Source organism: Plectropomus leopardus, chromosome 24 (assembly GCF_026936395.1).
Source record: "Plectropomus leopardus strain MGB_pleo_1.0 chromosome 24, ASM2693639v1, whole genome shotgun sequence".
NCBI lineage: Eukaryota > Metazoa > Chordata > Actinopteri > Perciformes > Serranidae > Plectropomus > Plectropomus leopardus.
The window spans coordinates 16,343,558-16,364,602 of record NC_142199.1 but is presented as its reverse complement, the minus strand read 5'-3'; the positions used below and the strand labels follow the sequence as shown (position 1 = coordinate 16,364,602).

The window sequence follows — 21,045 nt, the reverse complement described above, 5'->3', positions numbered from 1 at the left end:
TAAACACACTAAATGCATCATCCTGACACACCTCACCCTCTTGGCACTGGTGTCCAAACAGCTGTGCCATCACACTGAAGTTACAATAGCAGGATTAAGTAGTAGCCCAGGGGAGTGATATGTTTTTTTGATGAGCCTTTTTTTAACTGATGGTTTTAGTCTATGTAATTCCAGTCTAGCAACTGTATGTTCCACAGTGCAGGGTTATATCAGGATGCAAAACAAAGACTCAGATTCTTCACAGTGTTGTGTCAAAGGGGTCAAGCACCATGTCGTGCACACATCCTCCTGCAGGGATAAGGCTTTCATGGTCGTGTTGTGACCAGAGCGCAAACTAAATAATGAGCTTTTTACAATATGACGGCGTTTGTACTAAACTTTGGCCACATTCCACGTGTCTGTACTCGTGAACATCCACGTGATTACCATATTTGAATACAGGCGTGGAGAAATCATGTTGCTGCAGAGGCCGCCTTCAGGGGCTGCACGTAAACATGAGTGTTTTTACAGTGGGACATGCAAAGCGTGTCCTTGCAAACGCTTTTGAGCCAGAATTAATTTTTTAAAGCTGGCTCGGTCATATTCCCCAACTATTAATTATCAGGTAAAATAAATATACAATTAATTTAGGTAAATTATATGTCGATTGCTCATAATAAAAACACGGATACATGTTAATAGTACTACAATAGGTGTAGTATTCTGTTCCTAGTGGTAATAGTAGTAGCAAAGGTTGTACCAGCAAAACATAGAAGTGAAATAATATCAGTGGATTTTACTTGAGTAGAAGTAGCAATAAAGCCCTGTATTTAAAATCTTACTTGAGTGTAATGGAGAAGCATTAGCATCAAAGTATACTTAAAATATCAAAAGTAAAAATACCTTTTATGGAGAATTGCCCTTTTCAGAATCACACGTATTGGATTATTGAATTATAATTTTTGATAGATTCATGTGTTTGTAGTTTAATTTTTGCAACAATTAAAATGGGATCTAATTTAAGTTGATGTATAGAAAACGGGATGGCTTGACCAATTTGCAGATGTCGGTTATTGATACGGAAATATAAATAAACGAATTAATTTGAAGCTTTAAAATAAATGTTGTGAGGCAAAAGTGTATTTACTTCTGATACATGGGGGAGAAGTAGAAAGTTGCATAAAATGAAAAAAAAACCTCAAGTCCAAATACCTTAAAATTGTACTTAATTAAAGGACTTGAGTAAATGTAGACTACCAAGTACTGAATAGTAACATCTAAATGAAGCCGTAAAATAGGCCACTGAAGCTCCGCTAATAAACCCGCATTTGACGCCACATTCCATAATATCAGGAAATCCCCTCGTGCACGCTCATTTGTCCTTTTTATCCGGTCTGTGGTGTCTGCGGTTATTGCGATGTATCAAACAGCACTTTAAGACAGTTGCCGCGTACACGGAGTCTCAGCTTTCCATGACGTTATTGAAGTACGCGCATACCTGTAGTTGAGTTGTGTCGCGCGGACTGAACCGGAGCGCTGGTTAGTTGAGTATTGTGTCTCCCTCGAGGTGTAGTCTCGCGACAGCCGGCTACACTTTAATGCTCCGGTGATCATGGATATCAATCAAAAAGAAGATAAACTTAATCCTCTGGCCACCGCCGGCGTTTTTTCAAGGCTCTTTTTGTGGTAAGTGATGATCGTGAAATTACTGGATTTAACAGCGTGACATGAATGAGCAGTGAGCTGGAAAATTGTTCTGCAACCAGTTGATCCAGATCCTGGTGCATCAGTGAAGCGGGGTCTGAAGTGCACAAATTCTGATAGTGGAGCAAAACATGGAAGTCCTAACTGGGCGCTGCTGACATGTGACTGAAGTCGGGCAGCGTGGTGCATATTCAGGACGACTTTTCATCTGTAACATAAGGACTTTTTTAGTTGTGAAGGAAGTACCCAAAATGCATACTTGTATAAAAGCTCAGATATTTGACCACAAATGACTTTTGTAGAAGTTTAAGCCACGCATTGGGACATGACTTGAGTAAAAGTCTTAAGGTATTTGATATTTACCGTACTTGAGTATCAGAAGTAATTTTAGGATGTTAAATGTACTTAAGTTAGAAAGTGAAAGTACAAGTAATAGAATAGAATAAGAGCATTGGTAATTTTGACATTTGGCATTTTTCTCACATCTTAAAGTGTTTCTAAAAAAAATCCAGCTATTCCTTCATATGTATCTCCGCCCTTTTTGTATCTTCCCTTCCTTCCCCGTTTCGCTGTAAATAGCTAAAATTCTTAAGGGAGGCCTAATGGAGTAAAAGTGAAAGTTGACAGACATGTAAAAACCCTTGTAAAATACAGATACTCGCAAACAATGTATAAGTAATGTAACAAAGGGTTTTTGCTTTTTTACACCACTAGATGTACTAAATTACTTTTTTTTTAGTGGTGGATAAAATTCAGGAAAGACAGTACAGATATCTTACCAGTGTAAGTCACCTATTAGAATATTACTTGAGTAAAAGTCTTAAAGTATCCGATACTTACTGTACTAATTGTCAAAAGTGGTTTTATAATGTTAAATGTACTTAGGTATTGAAAGAAAAAGTACAAGTAAATGCTGTTAATAAAGAAGCAAGCGATCAGAGTTGTGAGGATTATGTAGTGTATTTCTTTGTGACATGTACACCAAATTCAAAATTGTTTATAACACAAAAAAACAAGGTCTGTTTCACAAATAAAACAGTTTTTCATTTCCTCCCCTTCTGTCTTGTTTAGGAACAAGTAACAAAAATGCTTAGTGGAGGAAAGGCTTACAGTTAATTTAGCAAATGTATGTGAGTTAAAGTGACAGAAATGTAAAAACTCAAGTACATATACTCAGAAATACTCAAGTATTGTAACAAAGTATTAGCACTTCTGGAATCATATTCAAAGAATAGGTTTAGCCATTAGTGGGCAAAAGTATTTTAATCGTTCAGCCTAAAATCATGGGAAAAACGAGACGCACTGGAAGTATGAAGTTGAATCAGAGAACTAGAGCTTTTAAGATTGGCCTTTTTTTTTCTGGTTGATCATTTTGCGTCTACATTCAGTGCGTAAATACCGTTCTACCCGGCGTACACAAGATAAGATAAAAGAATGATTGTTGCAGTCGGAGATGTGTACATGCATTGAACTTTGTTGACCCTAGAGAAGTAGCAGCTATCTGATCTCATGATCTTTAAGCTGCATTCTTTCTGTGTTCTTTCACACCAGTGCAGATAGTCAATAATTCAGAGCATTTGCAGCCCAAAGTACAACATCTTCTCTCACCCCAAAAAAACAACCAGACACTGAAAATGACATAAGGATGCTCAACAAAGGATAAAACAGATGCATCAGTAGATCAAAATAGCGACGGTCAGCTCCCTTTAACACAAGGATCGTCATCAGTTTTCTTGTGCTGCGTTCAGACGCCTTTAACAAGCGAGAAAATTGGTTTGATTTATTTTGAAATTTTTGGGGGGAGAAGGCAGTGAACAACATGGAAGGAAATGTCCAGCAAATTGGGGGGAAAAAAAGGTATAATGTGATGAGAAAATCTTCCGGAAAGTTGCTGGCGATTATATGATATAATCAGAAACTAATCTGATCCTCATATATTTAGTTATTCTACAAAAAAAAAAAACACCTCTTTTTTTTACTACTCTTTTAATTACTTTTTGAAGGTTATTTTTGTGTTTTCACTTTATTCTATTCTGTTTTTTCAGGTCATTTTCTTGTAACTTTTTGTGGATAACTTGCAACTTTTTTGGCCATTTTTTTTCCAAAGTTGCTTATTGCCTTCTTCCTGTCGTGACTTTGAAAGACATAAAACCAATTTGCTAATGTTTTGAGGGATTAAGAACATAAATAAAACATATATTCAACGGAGCTGAGGAATCTTATATTCAGTTTGTATGGACTTAAATCACACTAAACTGAATTAAATGAATTTGGATTATGACTCCAGTGACTGCGAAGACCTGGGTGTACTTTAGTCTGCACACCCGATCTCCCCCTCTCTTTGTCTCACGAGTCTTTAACCCATTATTAGCCGCATTCAGGCGGGATGTTTGGCTCAGCATGCGTGCCCTTTGGCCTCTGTCCTTTGGTTAGGGTGGGGCAGAGGTCAGGGGAGAGTTTCCTCAACAGTTGCTCCGTGGCACATGAAGCCAAAAAAGTTCAGTTTAGCGTGTGACATCAAATGAATCTTCCGCTTTGTTCCACATCGTTGGGTCCAAAGAGCAGACGCACTAGAGACTTTCACAGGTCAAATGTCTAATGCAGGCATGTCAAACTGGTCCACAGGGGGGCCGGTGTGGCTGCAGGTTTTTGTGCCAACCAACCAAGAGCACACAGTTTGACCAATCAACTGTCTGAAGACGGAGATCAGTTGATTAAATGAGTCAAGTCTGGTGTGCTGCTACACACCGGCCCCCCTGTGGACCAGTTTCACATGCCCGGTCTAATGTCTGGTTTAGTCTCCTGCTGACTGGAATGGGAATTAAATGATTTAATCGTGCTGCTGTCGACTTTGCAAACGGTATTCGATCAAATGCGTCAAATCTCGGTAGTGAAACGAGTCATTTCACTGAGGTTGAATGGGTGACATGACGGTAGCTGCGTCCATTACTTTTACAGTCTGCGCTTATGTTGTTAAAGGGAAAAAAAGCTGTGATTTACAGGTGTGTCTTTGACAACGTAAGCCGTTTTGTCTCACCGGCGTCACGTGACGGTTGTACTTCTGTGGTTTGGCCACTATGTCAAATGTGCTTCAAACCCCTGTGCTGTTCCCGGGGGCTCGCTTTAAGTCAACGCTCGCTTGCCAGAATTTATTTTCTTATGTTTCCCTCTCCTACACTGCTGAATGGTTCAGTTGCATACATCTTGTTGCGCAGGACAAAAACAAAACAGGGACCTGCTCATTGAAACATTGCTCCATAGCACCACAAGTGGTCATAAAGTTCCCGTCCAGTCTCTGCCACATACAGGCAAGAAGAGCTTCACGTAGGCGAGAACTATCTGCTGCTGCCGATACAGCAGCAATGGAAGCTGTCTGATATCCTGGTACAAAGCAGTTCTGTGTAGATATTTCATTAGTCGAAGACGCTCGTGTGCAGCGCTTCTTTGTGAAGCTAATGTAATCCATGCACCACAAAGCATTTCACAAGTAACCTGCTGTCAAAGGACAAACGTCACATCTGCTGCACAAACATTAGCGGCGTTTGTCACATTCGAGGTAAAAAAGCAAAATAAGATCTGTTTTGGTGACATATTGTTCTCTAACTGCATCAATAACTGTGTGTTTCAGCTGGTTAGCCCCTTTGCTGAAACTCGGCCACAGGCGCAGGCTGGAGGAAACTGACATGTACAGCATTCTTCCAGAGGATCAGTCTGAAATACTGGGAGAGGAACTACACAGGTACTACAGTACTGTGAAGACATTGTTTGACTACTACCTTTTCACTTGTTTCTGTCTTTCAAATTCTTAGTTGGCGGGGTTTTCGTCAACCGTCCCGTATTTGCTTCAAAGCGATGGAGTAATTTGAAAACACGGATCACATTTTTTTTAAAGCTCTTTTGAAATGTCCCTGTGGGTTTTGTAATTTTGGCAAAAGAAAAAGGAAATTCTGAAATTTCTGAGCAGCAGCCTGAGAGACAGGGATCAGACGTCTCCTGCAGCCAGACACTTTAATTCTGCCGGCCTTAGAATCTGTCTGCTCATGGGTATCGATGTTGTTGGGGAGGAGAATATAAATGGATATTACTGAACGTGCGTGCATTTTTGGAAAAGCACCCGTAAGATAAATTGATCTCGTAACTTAAATTTAACATTTTTCTCACGACTATTTGTTGACCGTTTGGTTTTTAATGATGTTATTTTGGTGATCTGCATCAGCTGGTCAGTGATCACCTGCAGCTCTAATGTAATGGTAATGCCACTAACTCTAACTCCCGAGCAGACAAAATACCATAACTCATTACAAACTGTTACTAAACACTCCATTTGACATCGGCGTAATTTCCGCCAAGGGTAACTGACAAGTAATAAGTGGTTACGTTTTTAAAAGTAAATAAAAATAAAAAGTATTATCTTTAATGTTTACTTTGTATTGGAAGGATTCTGCAAATATGGACGCTGACACAGTTTTGTTAAAAAAGGCAGCAATAAGTACTTTAAAGGGAAATTTCTTAACTCTTGTTTTTTAACAATTTTGATTTTACCGAACATTATTACTAAATTAGTTGCGTTTTTTCCCCCCGTGCATAATGACATGCCGCTGCATTTTCTTTGTTGCAGATTTTGGGACCATGAAGTTAGAAAGGCTACAAAGGAAATTCGGAAGCCCAGACTCACCAGAGTTCTTACTAAGTGCTACGGGAGGTCCTACGCTTTGGCTGGCTTGTTTACATTTTCGCTGGTATGTTCTGGCTGTTTAAAGTTTTTCTATTTTTGCCAGGTTACTTTATCGTGGGAAAGTTATAAGAAGAAGGCTGGCACACCCAGAGCCATTATTCCTAAAATATCTTGTGACGAAAATTGTTTGGACCTTCAGAGAACCTTTAGTGCTTAAAGGGATCCTTCAGATTCTTAAGTGGGATTGCATGTACGTTGTTTTTTTTTTGTTTTTTTTTTTAATTTTAGGTGGCTAAAACACATTTTGCTGCTGACCTCACACATTACACATTACTCTACGTTGCTTAACTTCTGCGTCGTCACTCCTACCGCTTCTCCAGACCGGCTGGAGTGACAAACTCCATCTACAGGCAAAATATCAACTATGTACACGACGTACAACCGCACTTAATTTAACGACATGTCATTTATAAGGAAAACACGCATTAATCAGCATTTATATTAATGTGCCAGTGCTAACCATTTGGTTTTTTGTTTTTTTTTTAAATCTGAACTAGCACTGCTTTGTGTGTTTTTTATGTGTGGTAAAGAGGTGTTTGATTTCATTTGTAAAAAAGAAAAATGTTTCCATAAGTGCGAAGCAAAGTAGCTAAAAGGAACCAGTGCAGACAATATTGTAGACGTAGATGTCTCATATCAGTACATCAGCCATGTATGTATAAAGGGATTGTGCAAATAAGCGATGAACAGTGAGAAATTGGTTTTTGTTACTGGACAAACTAGAAGAGACTGGTGTATTTTTTTCTACTTTTTGATAGAAAACAATTTGGACTCTTGGTAAGCTGTGGTTGTTTGTGTTTTGCGTGATTGCTGTGTAATATATCTTTGACCCTCTTTGTCATACAGGAGGCAATTAAAGTCATCCAGCCACTTCTTCTGGGGAACATAATCCTGTACTTTGAGAATTACGACCCGAGCGACCAGAGGAGTCTGTACGTGGTGTACGGTTACGCCGCTGCAATGTCGCTCTCCTCGTTCGGGCTGACCATCCTCCAACATTTCTACTACTATAACGTTCAAAGGATAGGCATGAAGATGAGAGTGGCCATGTGCCACATGATATACAGGAAGGTCAGTGAGGATTCAGCAGATTTGCCGCGTGGATGTCAGTGTTTCTGTCATCACTCTGGTGAATTTTTTCTGTGACGGTCACCATGTGAAATTTCTCCGGTCAGGCTCTTGGTCTCAGCAGTGGATCCATGGGACAAACGACCACCGGACAAATTGTGAACCTCCTTTCAAATGACGTCAATCGTTTCGACGAGGTCAGCAAAACAAGCTCGCACTTACACACCAACACAAATAGTCTGAAAACTGGAAACGGAAAGTAAATTTGAGAGATTTTGACTGCTACGTGATCAAAAGGCAATTAGGCGTAAATCTGAAGTTTGACAGTTATTGTACTTGTTTTTTTTTTTTTTGTTTTTTTTACATTAACCCTATCCTCTCACACCTATGTTACAGGTTTCTGACATTGTTTCTGGTGTTTTTAGAGCAGCTGATTTAACGTTTATTCAGTTAAATGTTTTTCTGCACCATAAAACATGACACAGTTTTTTATTAAGAATTGTGAAAAATGAAATACAGGACTTTTAGAGTGGTGCTCATGATTCCTAATTGTTTCTGTAGATTACACTCAATCTGCACTATCTGTGGGTGGGACCTCTTCAAGGAATGGTGATCATTGTCTTTCTTTGGTATGAAATCGGACCCTCGTGTCTGGCCGGTGTCGCCGTCATCGCCCTGATGATGCCCGTACAGACCTGGTTTGGAAAGCTCTTTGGCATCTTCAGGTAGGCAGCGGGCGAAGACGTAAAAGTCGTCTCCGATCATCGATTAGTCTAATTACGCTCGGGGTTTTTTTTAATCACCTTATTTTAAAATGTTTTACAGGAGCAAAACGGCGGTTCTTACCGACAACAGAATCCGCATCATGAACGAAGTGGTGTCTGGCATCAGGATCATCAAGATGTACGCCTGGGAGAAACCCTTCTCAGCTCTGGTTACCGAGATCAGAAGGTATGTACAAAAACGACGTCCGATAAAAAGAGCGGGCAAACTTTGTTAGCGGTTTTGCTCGGATCAGCTGGGCACGCTAGGGCTCCCGTTGTTTTTGGCAAACACATTTTTATTGATTTTAAACTTGTAGCAAGGTAGTCTAGTTTAGTTAGTCTGTACTTTTAATATGCTCCCAAAATTGGATGATCAAAAGGGATACGGACATTGGTCGAAGAGGTCGTAGTCGGTGACCGATGTAGAAAATGTAGTCCTCATTTTGACGAAAAGCCGAACTTATCTCCACGAGCCTCATTTGAGCTTACTTCATCATAAGTTTGTTATATGTTTATACATTATAGTGACTTTAGGTGTATTTTACACTCAAAACCTTAAAATATGCAAAATGTAAATCTCTCCGGTCAGGCTGTCTGGAAAACTGACGTCAAAATCAAAATTCTCCTTTTTTTTTTTAATATACATTGCGCCAAAAAATCTCAAACACTAAGAAATAGTTATCTCACACTTTTTAATTATGTGTTAACACGAATTGTTAATTGTTTGTAGTTTTTTCGCATTTACTCTGAGCGTTAGTTTTGTGAGTAAGTAAAGCTGCTGTTTTTTAATGTCAGGCACAGGCAGTCCTGCACCGACGGAGCTGCGACAGCTTTAGCCTCGGACAGATCGAAGTGTTTTTTTTCATTAGGGAGAGCAGAAGAGGTCTTCTCCATGTTTGCACAGCCTCCCCAGCATTTGTCTTTTTTTGTCAATGATAACCCCTCACGATGTTTACCCTGTAGTTAATAGATCATCTTTTATAGCCAACACATTCCAGTTGTCTCCTCTACTCTAATACATTTGACAAACTCTTGATATTTAACATTCAGCTGTTAAATAAACGGTCGGACGGGGGAGAAGAGCCTTAAGCTGGAGGTTTGGGTTTCTACGGCTTGTTTTGATACTTTCTGTCGCCACAGCTTTCACGAAGAGAGAAAACTTCACAGTTACTCTCGGGGTTAATCAGGCTGAGCAGCGATGACAGTCGTGGGGTGGAGCTTTGACTGTAACGCATGTCTGAAAGAGCTGAGTTTTACAAGTGGAGTTGTCTGAGGTATTTATACATAGTCAGTATATTATCTAATGGCACGCTGCCAATTTGGACAGGCAGACAGTAAAAAGTATCAACATCAGTCTGAATAGATGCTGTATTTACAGTACTTTGACCGTTTTACCTAGAAAATTTGCACTTGAGTGATTTTAAAAAGTTTGTTTTTGTTTCAATGTAACGTGCCATTGTCTACATTTATGCAATTATGCAATATTTACGTAGGACAGAGTTTGATATGTTTTTAAAAAAAACACCTGGAAAGTCAGGCAAGGAAAAGAATAAAAATATTCTGGGTCCTTGAAGTCACGAAAAGCTTTGGAATTTTTTTCCATGACAATGAGCGTGAACCCCGGTATAACATCACAGGATTTTTGAAGAAAATCTGCACTTGAGGAGGTGTTTTTTAAAAAGAAATCCTGGTTTTAGTGGCCCGAACATGCATTTGCACGTGGACGAAAGTTCAAAACGTTGATGTAAACGACTAAAGCACGCACGAAGGATAACTGACGGTGCACTAATGCATAACGAGAACCTCCTTGAACTTGAAGTCACCGAGCTCACTCTTGTCCACATGTTGTCTTCCTCTATTCCCAGGAAAGAAATCAGTCAGATACTGAAGAGCTCCTACCTACGAGGACTCAACATGGCCTCCTTCTTTGCCAGCAGCAAGATCATCGTCTTTGTTACCTTCACAGTCTACGTTCTCCTGGGAAACACCATCACTGCCAGCACCGTGTTTGTCACCGTTTCCCTCTACGGTACTATCAAACTCACGGTCACGCTGTTCTTCCCGCTGGCAGTCGAGAAGTTGTCAGAGACGTTGGTCAGCGTTGGCAGGATCGAGGTAAGTTTTTTTTCTGTCGTGAGTTACAGAAACATTTTTGTATTTCCGTATTAAGTTACGGTATTAGCCGAGAATCAAACATTTATCTGGAAACAATTATTTGTTTTGCAATTTTAGAGCACACAGTCTCCCACACGGGCTTTTGTTGCATTTCTAGCAGCGGCAATTTTTTTTTACCGCACCGTAGAGGTCTTTTTATATAGACTTTGCACACAACTACAGCGCTGCATGCCTGGATCATCAGCCATACATCACACGCATGTGTTTACGGAGGGACACGACCCCCTTTTACAGGCCCGCACCGAACATCACATGGAAACAGGAGCATCGTTAAATGAGTCACCAAAGATAATAGTTTGATCGACATTGTAAATGATGTCTCTCCATCGGCGCAGACCTGAGCCGTGTGAGTGTTCAGTTAAACATTACATAACCTACTTCTGTAACGATTTCCAGAGCACATTTGACAACGTGAATGTCAGAATGCTAACGTGCCTGGCCTTTTGAAGAGTTTCTCGCACTGTAGATAATTAAAAAAGATGCAAATGCCACACTTGCTGCGGTTATAGGGATCACTCTGTAAAGGCTTGGTGTCGATTAACTCCCTCAGGATTTTCTCCTGCTGGAAGAGATTGAGAGACAAAACTCCAGGCTGCCTGTGGAGGAAAAGAAGGGAAACGCCGTTGAGATGGAGAAACTGACCTGCTACTGGAATAAGGTGAATGTTCTGTCCTCAGAGTGATGTTTTACAGAGGCTTTTTATCATTTTACAGGACTTGTGGGGGTTTTTTTTTTTGGTTTTTATTTGAAGGAATTTTCACATTTTAGACACAATAAAACAAGAACACACCATTTAAATAGTCTTGGTTCAACCTGTCTAATGTCCATCATTGTCCCTAGGTATTCACAGAGATAGCGTCCATTTCTTTGCTTATATTAATAATCAGTGTTTCCCATTTTCTTCATTTTCTTTTCTCTAGACCTCAATGCAAAGGTCTAGAGTAGCCAACTTCCATTATGACGATCTCCTTGATTTTGTCCACCCGTTGTGTGAGACCTGGCGGTTCAGATTTGTAGATTTGTTTTTAGACTGTATATTGCATGTTTTGTAAGTCTCAAACATTTCAGTTTTTACACGAGGTGATCAAACGCCAGACCTGTTATGAAATAGAAACATTGCTACGAGGTTTTGTTCCTATGAAGAAGTACTGTTTTGTTTTCCTGTCAGAGTTGGGACGCTCCGTCGCTGCAGAGCATCTCCGTCAAAGTGAAGTCGCAGCAGCTTCTGACTGTGATCGGTCCGGTGGGGGCTGGAAAGGTCAGTGCGTTTGCGTAGAGCAATCTGAGCACCAACAAAGGGAAAACGTGTTGACTTCATTCATTGCGTGTCACTTTCTGGCCAGCTCACATGTCCATAAAATCCATGTTCCCAACAGTCATCTCTGCTGAGCGCCATCCTGGGAGAACTGCGTCACGACACGGGGACGCTGAAGGTCAAAGGTCAGCTGACGTACGCCGCCCAGCAGCCCTGGGTGTTCCCCGGAACCGTTCGCAGTAACATCCTGTTTGGGAGAGAGCTGAACCCCCAGAAGTATGAGAGAGTCCTCATAGCCTGCGCTCTGAAGCGGGTGAGACACAAGACAGGACTCGGCGCTAACCCGACTGCGTTTGTGCTTACGGGGATTTATTTATGTCTCTGTCTGTCTCTGCGTTGTGTGATATAACTCCATACCCTCCACTGATTTTGGGTGCAGGACCTGGAGCTCCTCCCACACGGAGACCTGACTCTGATCGGGGACAGAGGAGCCACCCTCAGCGGGGGACAGAAAGCTCGTGTCAACCTGGCCAGGTGAGAGGACAGCGACATCTGTCATGTCTGTGTTACGCAGAAGGCACACTTCCTAGAAATTAATCTACATGTTTTGCTTCACACATTAGCTTTTATTTCTACCGTTAGGAGACAACGGTTAATATTTGCTAAAATCGTCCACTGATATTATTGACCTGGTATTTGTTCCATTCTCATTAAAGTTCCCGTCTTTAATTTTCGGTCACCACATCGGTTCACCCCACTAAAGTGTGTGCGTGTGTGTTTTCAGGGCTGTGTATCAGGACGCAGACGTCTACCTCCTGGATGACCCTTTAAGCGCTGTGGACACTGAGGTTGGGAAACATCTGTTGGAACAGTAAGTCACTGTCACTTCTGTCCAGATTGTTAACGTGTCCCAAATAGTAATATTAACCCTCTGGTATCACCGAGCACCGAACATGAAGGAAACACGAATTAAGCTAGACGTTAGAAAGTAGGAAAAACTAGAAACTACAAAAAAGCGTCTTGGAGCCATGCCCCAAACCCAAGTGAAGGTCCACTATTTGTAATTGTAATTAAGTTTTTTAACCAAATTTTTGCCCTCTCTGCTAGAGCCTGTCTGAATTTTCAATGAACCTATATTGAAAATGATGCTGAGTTATTTTCAGGTGGTTGTATTCTATAGTTTGTCCAGCAGAGTGCGATCTTACTCGGTTGTTTACACGACTGTCAGCACTGTAAAAGGAGCAGATTAGACTACATAGGGCTCTGCCATAAACACACAGGCTGGATCCATTCCACATATTAATTCTATACAGTATGTACTGCACACATAGACTGCAGTAACAATAATGTATTTCATAGTAATATAATATATTGGGGGACACATTTCTCCCAATATTGAAGTATGCCCAGTATTTATAAATATAAGTCTAAATTGTAAAAAACCCCCCAAAAAAAAACAAAACTTGGAGGCAATATTTGAAAGAGTCGACTCTTGGCTTTCTAATAATGATAGTGTTGTTTTTGTAGGCCGAATATTAACCCTCTGCTGTCATTATGGACGTTTTTCTCCAAATGGGTCATTTTATTTATTTATTTATTTATTTATTTTTATTGTGCAATATGACATTACAGTGACAATACAGGACAGACAGAAAACAGGTGTGAACAAAAAACAACGACAGATTTTGTGTGCGTGTGTGTGTGATTTGAGAGTAAGAAAGACAGTAATATATAATATAATAGTAGTAATAGATATTACAATCGTCAGACATGGAGATGGAGATGAGTATACAGAAGGAAAAAATAAATACATAAAGAAAATAACATAAGTAACAACAACAACAATAATGATAATAATAATAACAATAATAGTAATAATAGTAATATCAATAATAGTAATAATAATAATAGTAATAATAATAATGAGGGTAGAAGAGAAGGGAGGAAAGGGGGGGGTCTTTATGAGATGAGATGTGATGCCTCATGTCCCTTCCCACCCACACGTGACCAGCCTGCGGCCCCCAACACCTCCGGACCCCCCAACCCCGCATGCCCGTACTGTGTGTGGCACAACACCTTACCCTATGTCTATATGTATATGTAGTCTTTATCATTATTTCATTTTTTTTTTTTTATTATCCATTGTATTTATTTATCCATTTTATTTATTTATTTGTATATTAATATATATATATATATATATATATATATATATATATATATATATATATATATATATATATATATATATATATATATATATATTTATTTGATTTAATTTTTTATTTTATTTTAATAAGATAGTCTTTTAAGCGGTATGTAGTGAATTAAAACCGAGGAGATGGGTTGTTAGGAAATGGCATTGTGTCCCCTTTCCTCTACTTAAACTAGTGTGTTGTGCTTTAAAAAGGTGATGTGCCACCTGAAAACAGTCCAGGGCGGGGATTTTGGGTGGGGTGAGGGTGGAGGGGACCACAGGCCGTGGCCCAGCAAGCGTGACCCAGCAGGGACCAGAATTAGTAATTAGAATTAGGTAATTAGTAAGTATAAATAAATAAATAAATAAATATATATATAAGTATAGTAAGTAAGTATATAAGTATATAAATATTAATAAATGTTAATCATGTAAATCATAATAGTTATAGTAATAACAATGGTTGTATCAATTAACCCCCCACCCCAAATAAATAAATAAATAGATAAATAAACAAACAAATATATAAATAGTGCTCACAATGAATGGGAGTGAAGGTTACAGAGGCTGTAGTAATTGATGTAATAATAGCTTGTTGTAGGTGATGATTGTAAGAAAGTGATGAATGGTTGCCAGATAGTGTCATGATTATTGTCGGAGGAGTTTGTATTTTCTAAGGAGATATAACAGTTTGTAAATATGTGTCCAGTGGTTATTGGTCGTCAGGCAGAAGAAGAAAGATAAAAATAAATAAATATATGAATCGGTGGTAATTACTAAGGATGGGAATGAAGGTGTCAGAGATCTGGGGCGGATGATGTGACTGGTTTGTGGCAGGTTATGATTGTAAAAAAGTGATGAATGATAGCCAGGTAGGGTTATGATTATTGTCAGAGGAGTTTGTACTTTGTAAAGAGATGTAGTCTGTGAGCAGTTTTTTCCAGTGTGTGATGTGTACGGAGTTACGAGACTTCCAGTTCACGAGGATAGTTTTCTTGGCGACAGTCAGCGCCACTAGAAGTAAACGGGTGTGTGTGTTGTCAAGTTTTAATGTGGATACGTCTCCTAATAAACAGAGGGAAGAGGAAAGTGGGATGTGGCAGCCCATAATCTGGGATAAAGTTTCTGTGATGTTTCTCCAGAAGCGGTGAACAGGAGTGCAGTGCCAGGTTGCATGAATGTAGGTGTCAGTGTGAACAGTTTCCAGAGGCTGAGAAGCCCATTTTTTGCATTTGGTGTCTAGTCAAATGAGTTCTATGGAGGATTTTGTATTGTATGAGTTGTAAATTGGCATTTGTTGTCATGAAGAAAATGTTCTGGCAGATTTGGGGCCAGAAGTCGGCATCAGGAGCAATGGAGAGATCAGTTTCCCATTTTTCTGAAGGTATGGAGGGTGATGATATTGTGGGGTTTTGGAAACAGGGGTGTTTTTTGATAGTTTGACTGAGGAATGGTAAATCTGAAATATGGATGTCTTTGCTAACTGTTTGTTCTATGTCTAACCAAATGCTATCTGACTGAGTGGGGTGGGTCCATTTGTAGATGTATTGAAGTTGATTTGCTAGTGAATAATAATGAAAATTTGGAGCATTGAGTCCGCCTAATCTTTTTGATTTTTGAAGAGTGGCCAGTTTGATTCGTGGGGGTTTATTTTTCCAGTGAAATTTGTTGACGGATGAATCGAGCGAATGAAACCAGGTGAGAGGTGGATGAGTGGGGATCATTGAGAGGAGATAATTGATTTTGGGGAGGATTGTCATTTTGACTGTTGCTATTCTGCCTATAATGGATAGTGGGAGGTTCATCCATCGTTGGAGGTCATCTTGAATTGTTTTCTGTAGTGGAGTGAAATTCAAGTCGGTCAACTCTGACAGCCTGGGGGAAATGTGGATGCCTAAATAAGTGATGTGACTTGTGCAGAAGGGGATGGGTGTTGTAAGGGCTGCCACATCTGGACTGTTGGTGGTTAGTGGCAGTATGGAGGATTTGTTCCAGTTTATTGAGTAGTCAGAGAGAAGAGAGAATGATTTGATGACCCTGATTACTTCTTGTAATGATGTTTGTGGATTCTCAATAAAAAGTAATATATCATCTGCATAGAGGCTGATTTTATGGTGCATGTTGGGGGTTTGGATTCCTGTGATGAGGGGGTTCTGACGGACGGCTGCTGCTAGGGGTTCAATGAAAATGGTGAACAGAGAGGGAGAGAGTGGGCAACCTTGCCTGGTCCCCCTGTGAAGAGTGAAGCTTTGTGAAGTTTGCCCGCTAGTAATAACTGTGGCTGTAGGTGAGGTGTTAAGTGTTGTAATCCAGTTAATAAATGATTCCCCAAAGCCAAAACTGTGGAGGGTGTGGATGAGGAATGACCAATTAACTCTGTCGAAGGCTTTTTCTGCATCTAAGGTGGCTATGATTGAATTATGGTTATGTGTGGTTGAGTGGTGCATTATATTGAATAGACTGCGTGTGTTATTGGCTGAGTTTCTTCCTTTGATAAATCCTGTTTGGTCCGGGTGAATATTTGGTCTATGAATATTTGATTTATTTCATTGGGTGAGTTTGTCGACTTCCCTGCTGAGTTCATGATGGTGGAGATTGTGGATTTTTCCTTATTTCTTTTGATTTGGTTTGCGAGATATTTACCGGATTTGTTCTTGTGGTGGAAGTTTTCCTGTCGGAGTCTGCTGATCATGAAGTTAGTTTTTTTATTCAGGATTTCATTTATTTCTAGTTTATATTGTCTTAATTTCTTCTCGTTTTCTTCTGTTGGGTTGGTTGCATTGATGGATTCTAGCTGTTTGATTTTTTCTTGAAGTTCAGATTCTTGTTTGTTTTCTTTCTTTTTCTTATAGGCTGAATATGAAATGATAATTCCTCTGCTGACGGCTTTACCTGTTTCCCATAGAAGCGCGGGTGATGGCTTTGGAGAATCATTTATTTCCAGGAAGGATGCCCACTCTCTTTTGATGAGGTCGTTAAATTCAGAATCTTTCAGGAGGGATGTGTTAAAGCGCCATCTGGTGGCCGGTTTGTGTGGTCTCGGTGGGTTCCATTCGAATGATACTGGGGCATGGTCACTGATGATGATGGGGTGGATTTGATGATCAGAGATATTTGGGATGATTGAATTGCTGGTAAGGATGAAATCGATGCGTGAATATGAATGATGAACTGATGAAAAAAAAGAGAATTCTCTTACAGTTGGGTGTTGTAGGCGCCAACTGTCACCAAGACCAAAATCACTCATGAACTGGATTGTTGTTTGTGTGGATTGCCAGGTGCGTGTATTGCTAGATGTGTCGGATCTGTCTATCGATGGGTTTATTACTGTATTAAAGTCGCCACCAATTATTATTGGGGAGTCAGAGAAGTTGGATATGGATGAAAAGAAGTTATGAAAGAAAGATGGGTCATTTTAAGGCCCCGAGCACAGAACACGAAGGAAACACGAATTAAGCTAGACGTTAGAAAGTAGGAAAAACTAAAAACTACCAAAAAGCGTCTTGGAGCCATACCCTAAACCCAAGTGAAGGTCCACTATTTGTAATCGTAATTAAGTTTTTTAACCAAATTTTTGCCCTTTTTGCTTGAGCCTGTCTGATTTTTCAATAAACCTATATTATCAGCTGATATCAGCATTTTACAGACATAATGGAGCAAACCAGCCTCTGCACATATTTGTTCCCAAATGTGCTGATGGGAAAACTCTGTTTACAGAGCATGTAATGCAGAAAATGATGCTGGGTTATTTTCAGGTGGTTGTATTCTATAGTTTGTCCAGCAGAGTGCGATCTTACTCGGTTGTTTACACGACTGTCAGCACTGTAAAAGGAGCAGATTGGACTACATAGGGCTCTGCCGTAAACACACAGGCTGGATCCATTCCACATATTAAATCTATACAGTATGTACTGCATACATAGACCGCAATAACAGTAATGTATTTCATAGTAATATAATATATTGGGGGACACATTTCTCCCAATATTCATGTATGCCCAATATTTGTAAATATAAGTTTAAATTGTAAAAACAAAACCAAAAAAAACAACTTGGAGGCAATATTTGAAAGAGTCGAGTCTTGGCTTTCCAATAATGATAGTTTTGTGTTTTTTTTTTGTTTTGAACTTAATTTTTATTTAAGTTTCATTCAAACTCATGTACAGGATCATAATCATCATATCTGCTGTTTCATATACAAGGTGACAATTATGGTACAACGAAATAGACAGAGACTACAGTGACGAAGAAAAATATAAAATAAAGTAGAATAGAGCAAGATGGAATAAAAGAAATAGAATTATATCAGTATACCCATGGCAGGGCTCCACCTTTTAGTGAATATATGTTTTTGGAGACTCAGAGAATAAGTTATTTGTTCCATTTGATATATTTCCTTTATTTTTTCAGGCCACATATTATGTGTTGGAGGGTCAGGCTTCAACCACCTCACTGTAATGCATTTAATTGCTGTAGCTAGTAGTATCTGTAAGAGATATTTTTTGGCTCTACCTTCCATGCCTCTTGGTAGTAGACCTAGTGGGGCTACCATTGGGTCCATTGTAATATTTCCACCAAATATTTTTTAAGTGTTTCAAACACTTCCTTCCAGAATACTTCAAGTTTTGGGAATAGCCAGAGGATGTGGGTCGGATTACCAATGTGTGGGCCGCAGTTTCTCCAGCATTTATTTGAGTTCGTAGTAATAAATTTAGCTGTAATTTCAGGTGTCCGAAAGAATGTCACGACGACCTTCCATTTAAATTCTCTCCATACATTTGAATTAGTTACCAGATGTATCTCAGTACAAATTTCCTCCCAAATATCATGTGATATGTTGGAATTAATTTCAATTTCCCATCTCTCCTTGACCTGTGCAGTATTATTCAAATTCATGCTCAGGAATATTTGGTAACAATAGCTTATTAATTTCTTATCCCATTTTTTTGTTGATAGTTTTGGATCCAAGACGCTGCAAAAAAGCGTCTTGGAGCCATGCCCTAAACCCAAGAGAAGGTCCACTATTTGTAATTGTAATTAAGTTTTTGGCCACATTTTTGCCCTTTCTGCTAGAGCCTGTCTGATTTTTCAATGAACCTATATTATCAGCTGATATCAGCATTTTACAGACATAATGGTGCAAACCAGCCTCTGCACATATTTGTTTCCAAATGCGCTGATGGGAAAACTCTGTTTACAGAGCATATAATGCAGAAAATGATGCTGGGTTATTTTCAGGTGGTTGTATTCTATAGTTTGTCCAGCAGAGTGCGATCTTACTCGGTTGTTTACACGACTGTCAGCACTGTAAAAGGAGCAGATTAGACTACATAGGGCTCTGCCGTAAACACACAGGCTGGATCCCTTTTCAAATGTATCACAGCTGTGGCTTTAGCTAACCCTCATACAAACAGACAGAGAGACACAGACAAGGCTTTTGTATGTCTGTGTGTTCACGCATCAGGTGTATCTGTGGCCTGCTGAAGAACAAGTGTCGTATCCTGGTCACCCACCAGCTGCAGCATCTGAAGGCGGCTGACCAGATTCTGGTGCTCAAGGAGGTCAGAAAACCGTTACAACGAAGCCCTCTAGTACCTCCTAAACTTTTCCCTTAAACCCTGTCACAAAGACAAATCTTATACTCTTATACTGGTTTTACCCTTGATAGCAGAGTTTTGTCTTGTTTGTGTCTCCCAGGGTCACATCATGGCTCAGGGTACCTACGCCGAGCTGCAGAGCTCCGGCCTCGACTTTGTGTCTCTGCAGAAAAGCGACGAGGAGCAGGAGCGCTGCTCCCGATCAGCTGACTCAGACAGACTGTCGTTACTCAGCCAGAGGACGAGTCACTCGAACAGTTCACACAGCAGCCTCCTGCCACCAGAGAGCACCTGCACCGATCATCTCTCAGTATGTACATTTTTAAGATAAAATCTGAAGGTGAAGTTGGAGTTATTTTAACAGTCTTTCATTTAAAGATTTGTTTTCGGCAGTAATTCCTTTAATTCCGTTGTCTGACTGCAAATCTCCTCGTAATATTTCCGTTTTGGTGTCCACGCTAAACCCCCGGCCGTAGACGTCCTCACGTACAGCTTGATTTAGCCGCCCCGGAGCTGAAACGTGCCTGAATGTGTTCAGTTTGAATGCGAAGTGTGACGACACGGATGAACTTGTTTTGCAGGTCGACACGGTTAAAAGCATGGCAGAGGAGACTCGAGCTGAAGGGAACGTCGGCAGCCACATTTATCTCAAGTACTTCAGCGCAGGCTGTAACCCTCTGGTGTTACTGGTTATAGTGGTGGTCAGTGTCGTCGCCGAGGTAAGCAATGACTCCTCTGACGCCTCTGACATTCGCACCGGTTCTTAAATGTGGACTATTTATTCCGACATAAGACTCCTGCCCATATGAAAGTAACGTTATATGTTAGTGTTGACACCCAGTGTTTCACTTTGATAGTGAAATGATATATTTTATGCGTCTCTCACGTTGTTATCCGTTTAACATATAGCTACACGTAATACACGTGGATGTTTCCAAGATAGAAGCGATTGACATGGAAATAACTCAAAGACGTAACAAAAACAAACTATTAGATGTGCGTGTAATAAGGAAAGGTAAGGAAATAATCATAATGACCAAAAACACAGTCTTTGTCATCTTCATAACTGGACAGTCTGATCCTTGCGTCATGTCACGAGCCGCAGTCCCCCTTTGACTTTTTTAATGTTGATTCTGCAATTTACATATATACTCCAGTAATTTCCTACCACAGTCATGATTTTAAAGTATAATAATGAATGAAGCTCAGTAATTTCAGGCAAGAAGCTTGTTCATTATTGATCTTTGTTTCTATCTCTAGGTTGCATATATTCTGCAGGACTGGTGGCTGGTATACTGGTGAGCGTTTTATCCATTTTGTCATGGGAATTAAAGTGAGTACCCTGGAGCTGACTACCGCCATGTGAATATTCTTGAACCGAGTATTTAATCTTTAGTCGTGTCTTTTTGTCTTTGGGTGAGAATAGTCACACTGCAGCGGTGAGGCTATTTGCACCCATCCCTAAAAAGCATTGTTATTAAATCGGCTCAGCTCAGGGCTGCAGCCTGCATGCCTGCTTGTGCACGTGTCGGTTGTGCAACAAAAGCATAAATTGTCGGTTGTCAGCTCCG

The 21,045-nt window shown here is 40.0% G+C and overlaps 1 protein-coding gene across 5 annotated transcripts in view; it reads left to right on the top strand.

Annotated features, from left to right (window-relative positions):
• Window positions 1-1,156: 1,156 nt before the first annotated feature.
• Window positions 1,157-21,045, top strand: part of LOC121962978 (ATP-binding cassette sub-family C member 4-like) — a 36,098-nt gene continuing 16,209 nt past the window's right edge. For 2 of the 5 annotated variants that reach the window (XR_015775948.1, XM_088074852.1), the window contains exons 1-17: window positions 1,162-1,665; window positions 5,312-5,422; window positions 6,302-6,422; window positions 7,265-7,489; window positions 7,594-7,683; window positions 8,048-8,211; window positions 8,312-8,437; window positions 10,116-10,365; window positions 10,976-11,083; window positions 11,594-11,683; window positions 11,802-11,993; window positions 12,120-12,214; window positions 12,465-12,551; window positions 19,342-19,438; window positions 19,575-19,784; window positions 20,056-20,193; window positions 20,735-20,772. Coding sequence is in view for 2 of the 5 variants with exons in the window: in XM_088074852.1 (XP_087930978.1) it covers window positions 1,592-1,665; window positions 5,312-5,422; window positions 6,302-6,422; window positions 7,265-7,489; window positions 7,594-7,683; window positions 8,048-8,211; window positions 8,312-8,437; window positions 10,116-10,365; window positions 10,976-11,083; window positions 11,594-11,683; window positions 11,802-11,993; window positions 12,120-12,214; window positions 12,465-12,551; window positions 19,342-19,438; window positions 19,575-19,784; window positions 20,056-20,193; window positions 20,735-20,772 (2,216 nt within the window). In the remaining 3 variants the exon portion in view is untranslated. Of the gene's footprint in view, window positions 1,666-5,311; window positions 5,423-6,301; window positions 6,423-7,264; window positions 7,490-7,593; window positions 7,684-8,047; window positions 8,212-8,311; window positions 8,438-10,115; window positions 10,366-10,975; window positions 11,084-11,593; window positions 11,684-11,801; window positions 11,994-12,119; window positions 12,215-12,464; window positions 12,552-19,341; window positions 19,439-19,574; window positions 19,785-20,055; window positions 20,194-20,734; window positions 20,773-21,045 lie in introns of all 5 variants that reach the window. The other 3 variants (XR_015775947.1, XR_015775946.1, XM_088074853.1) reach the window with 2 other exon arrangements.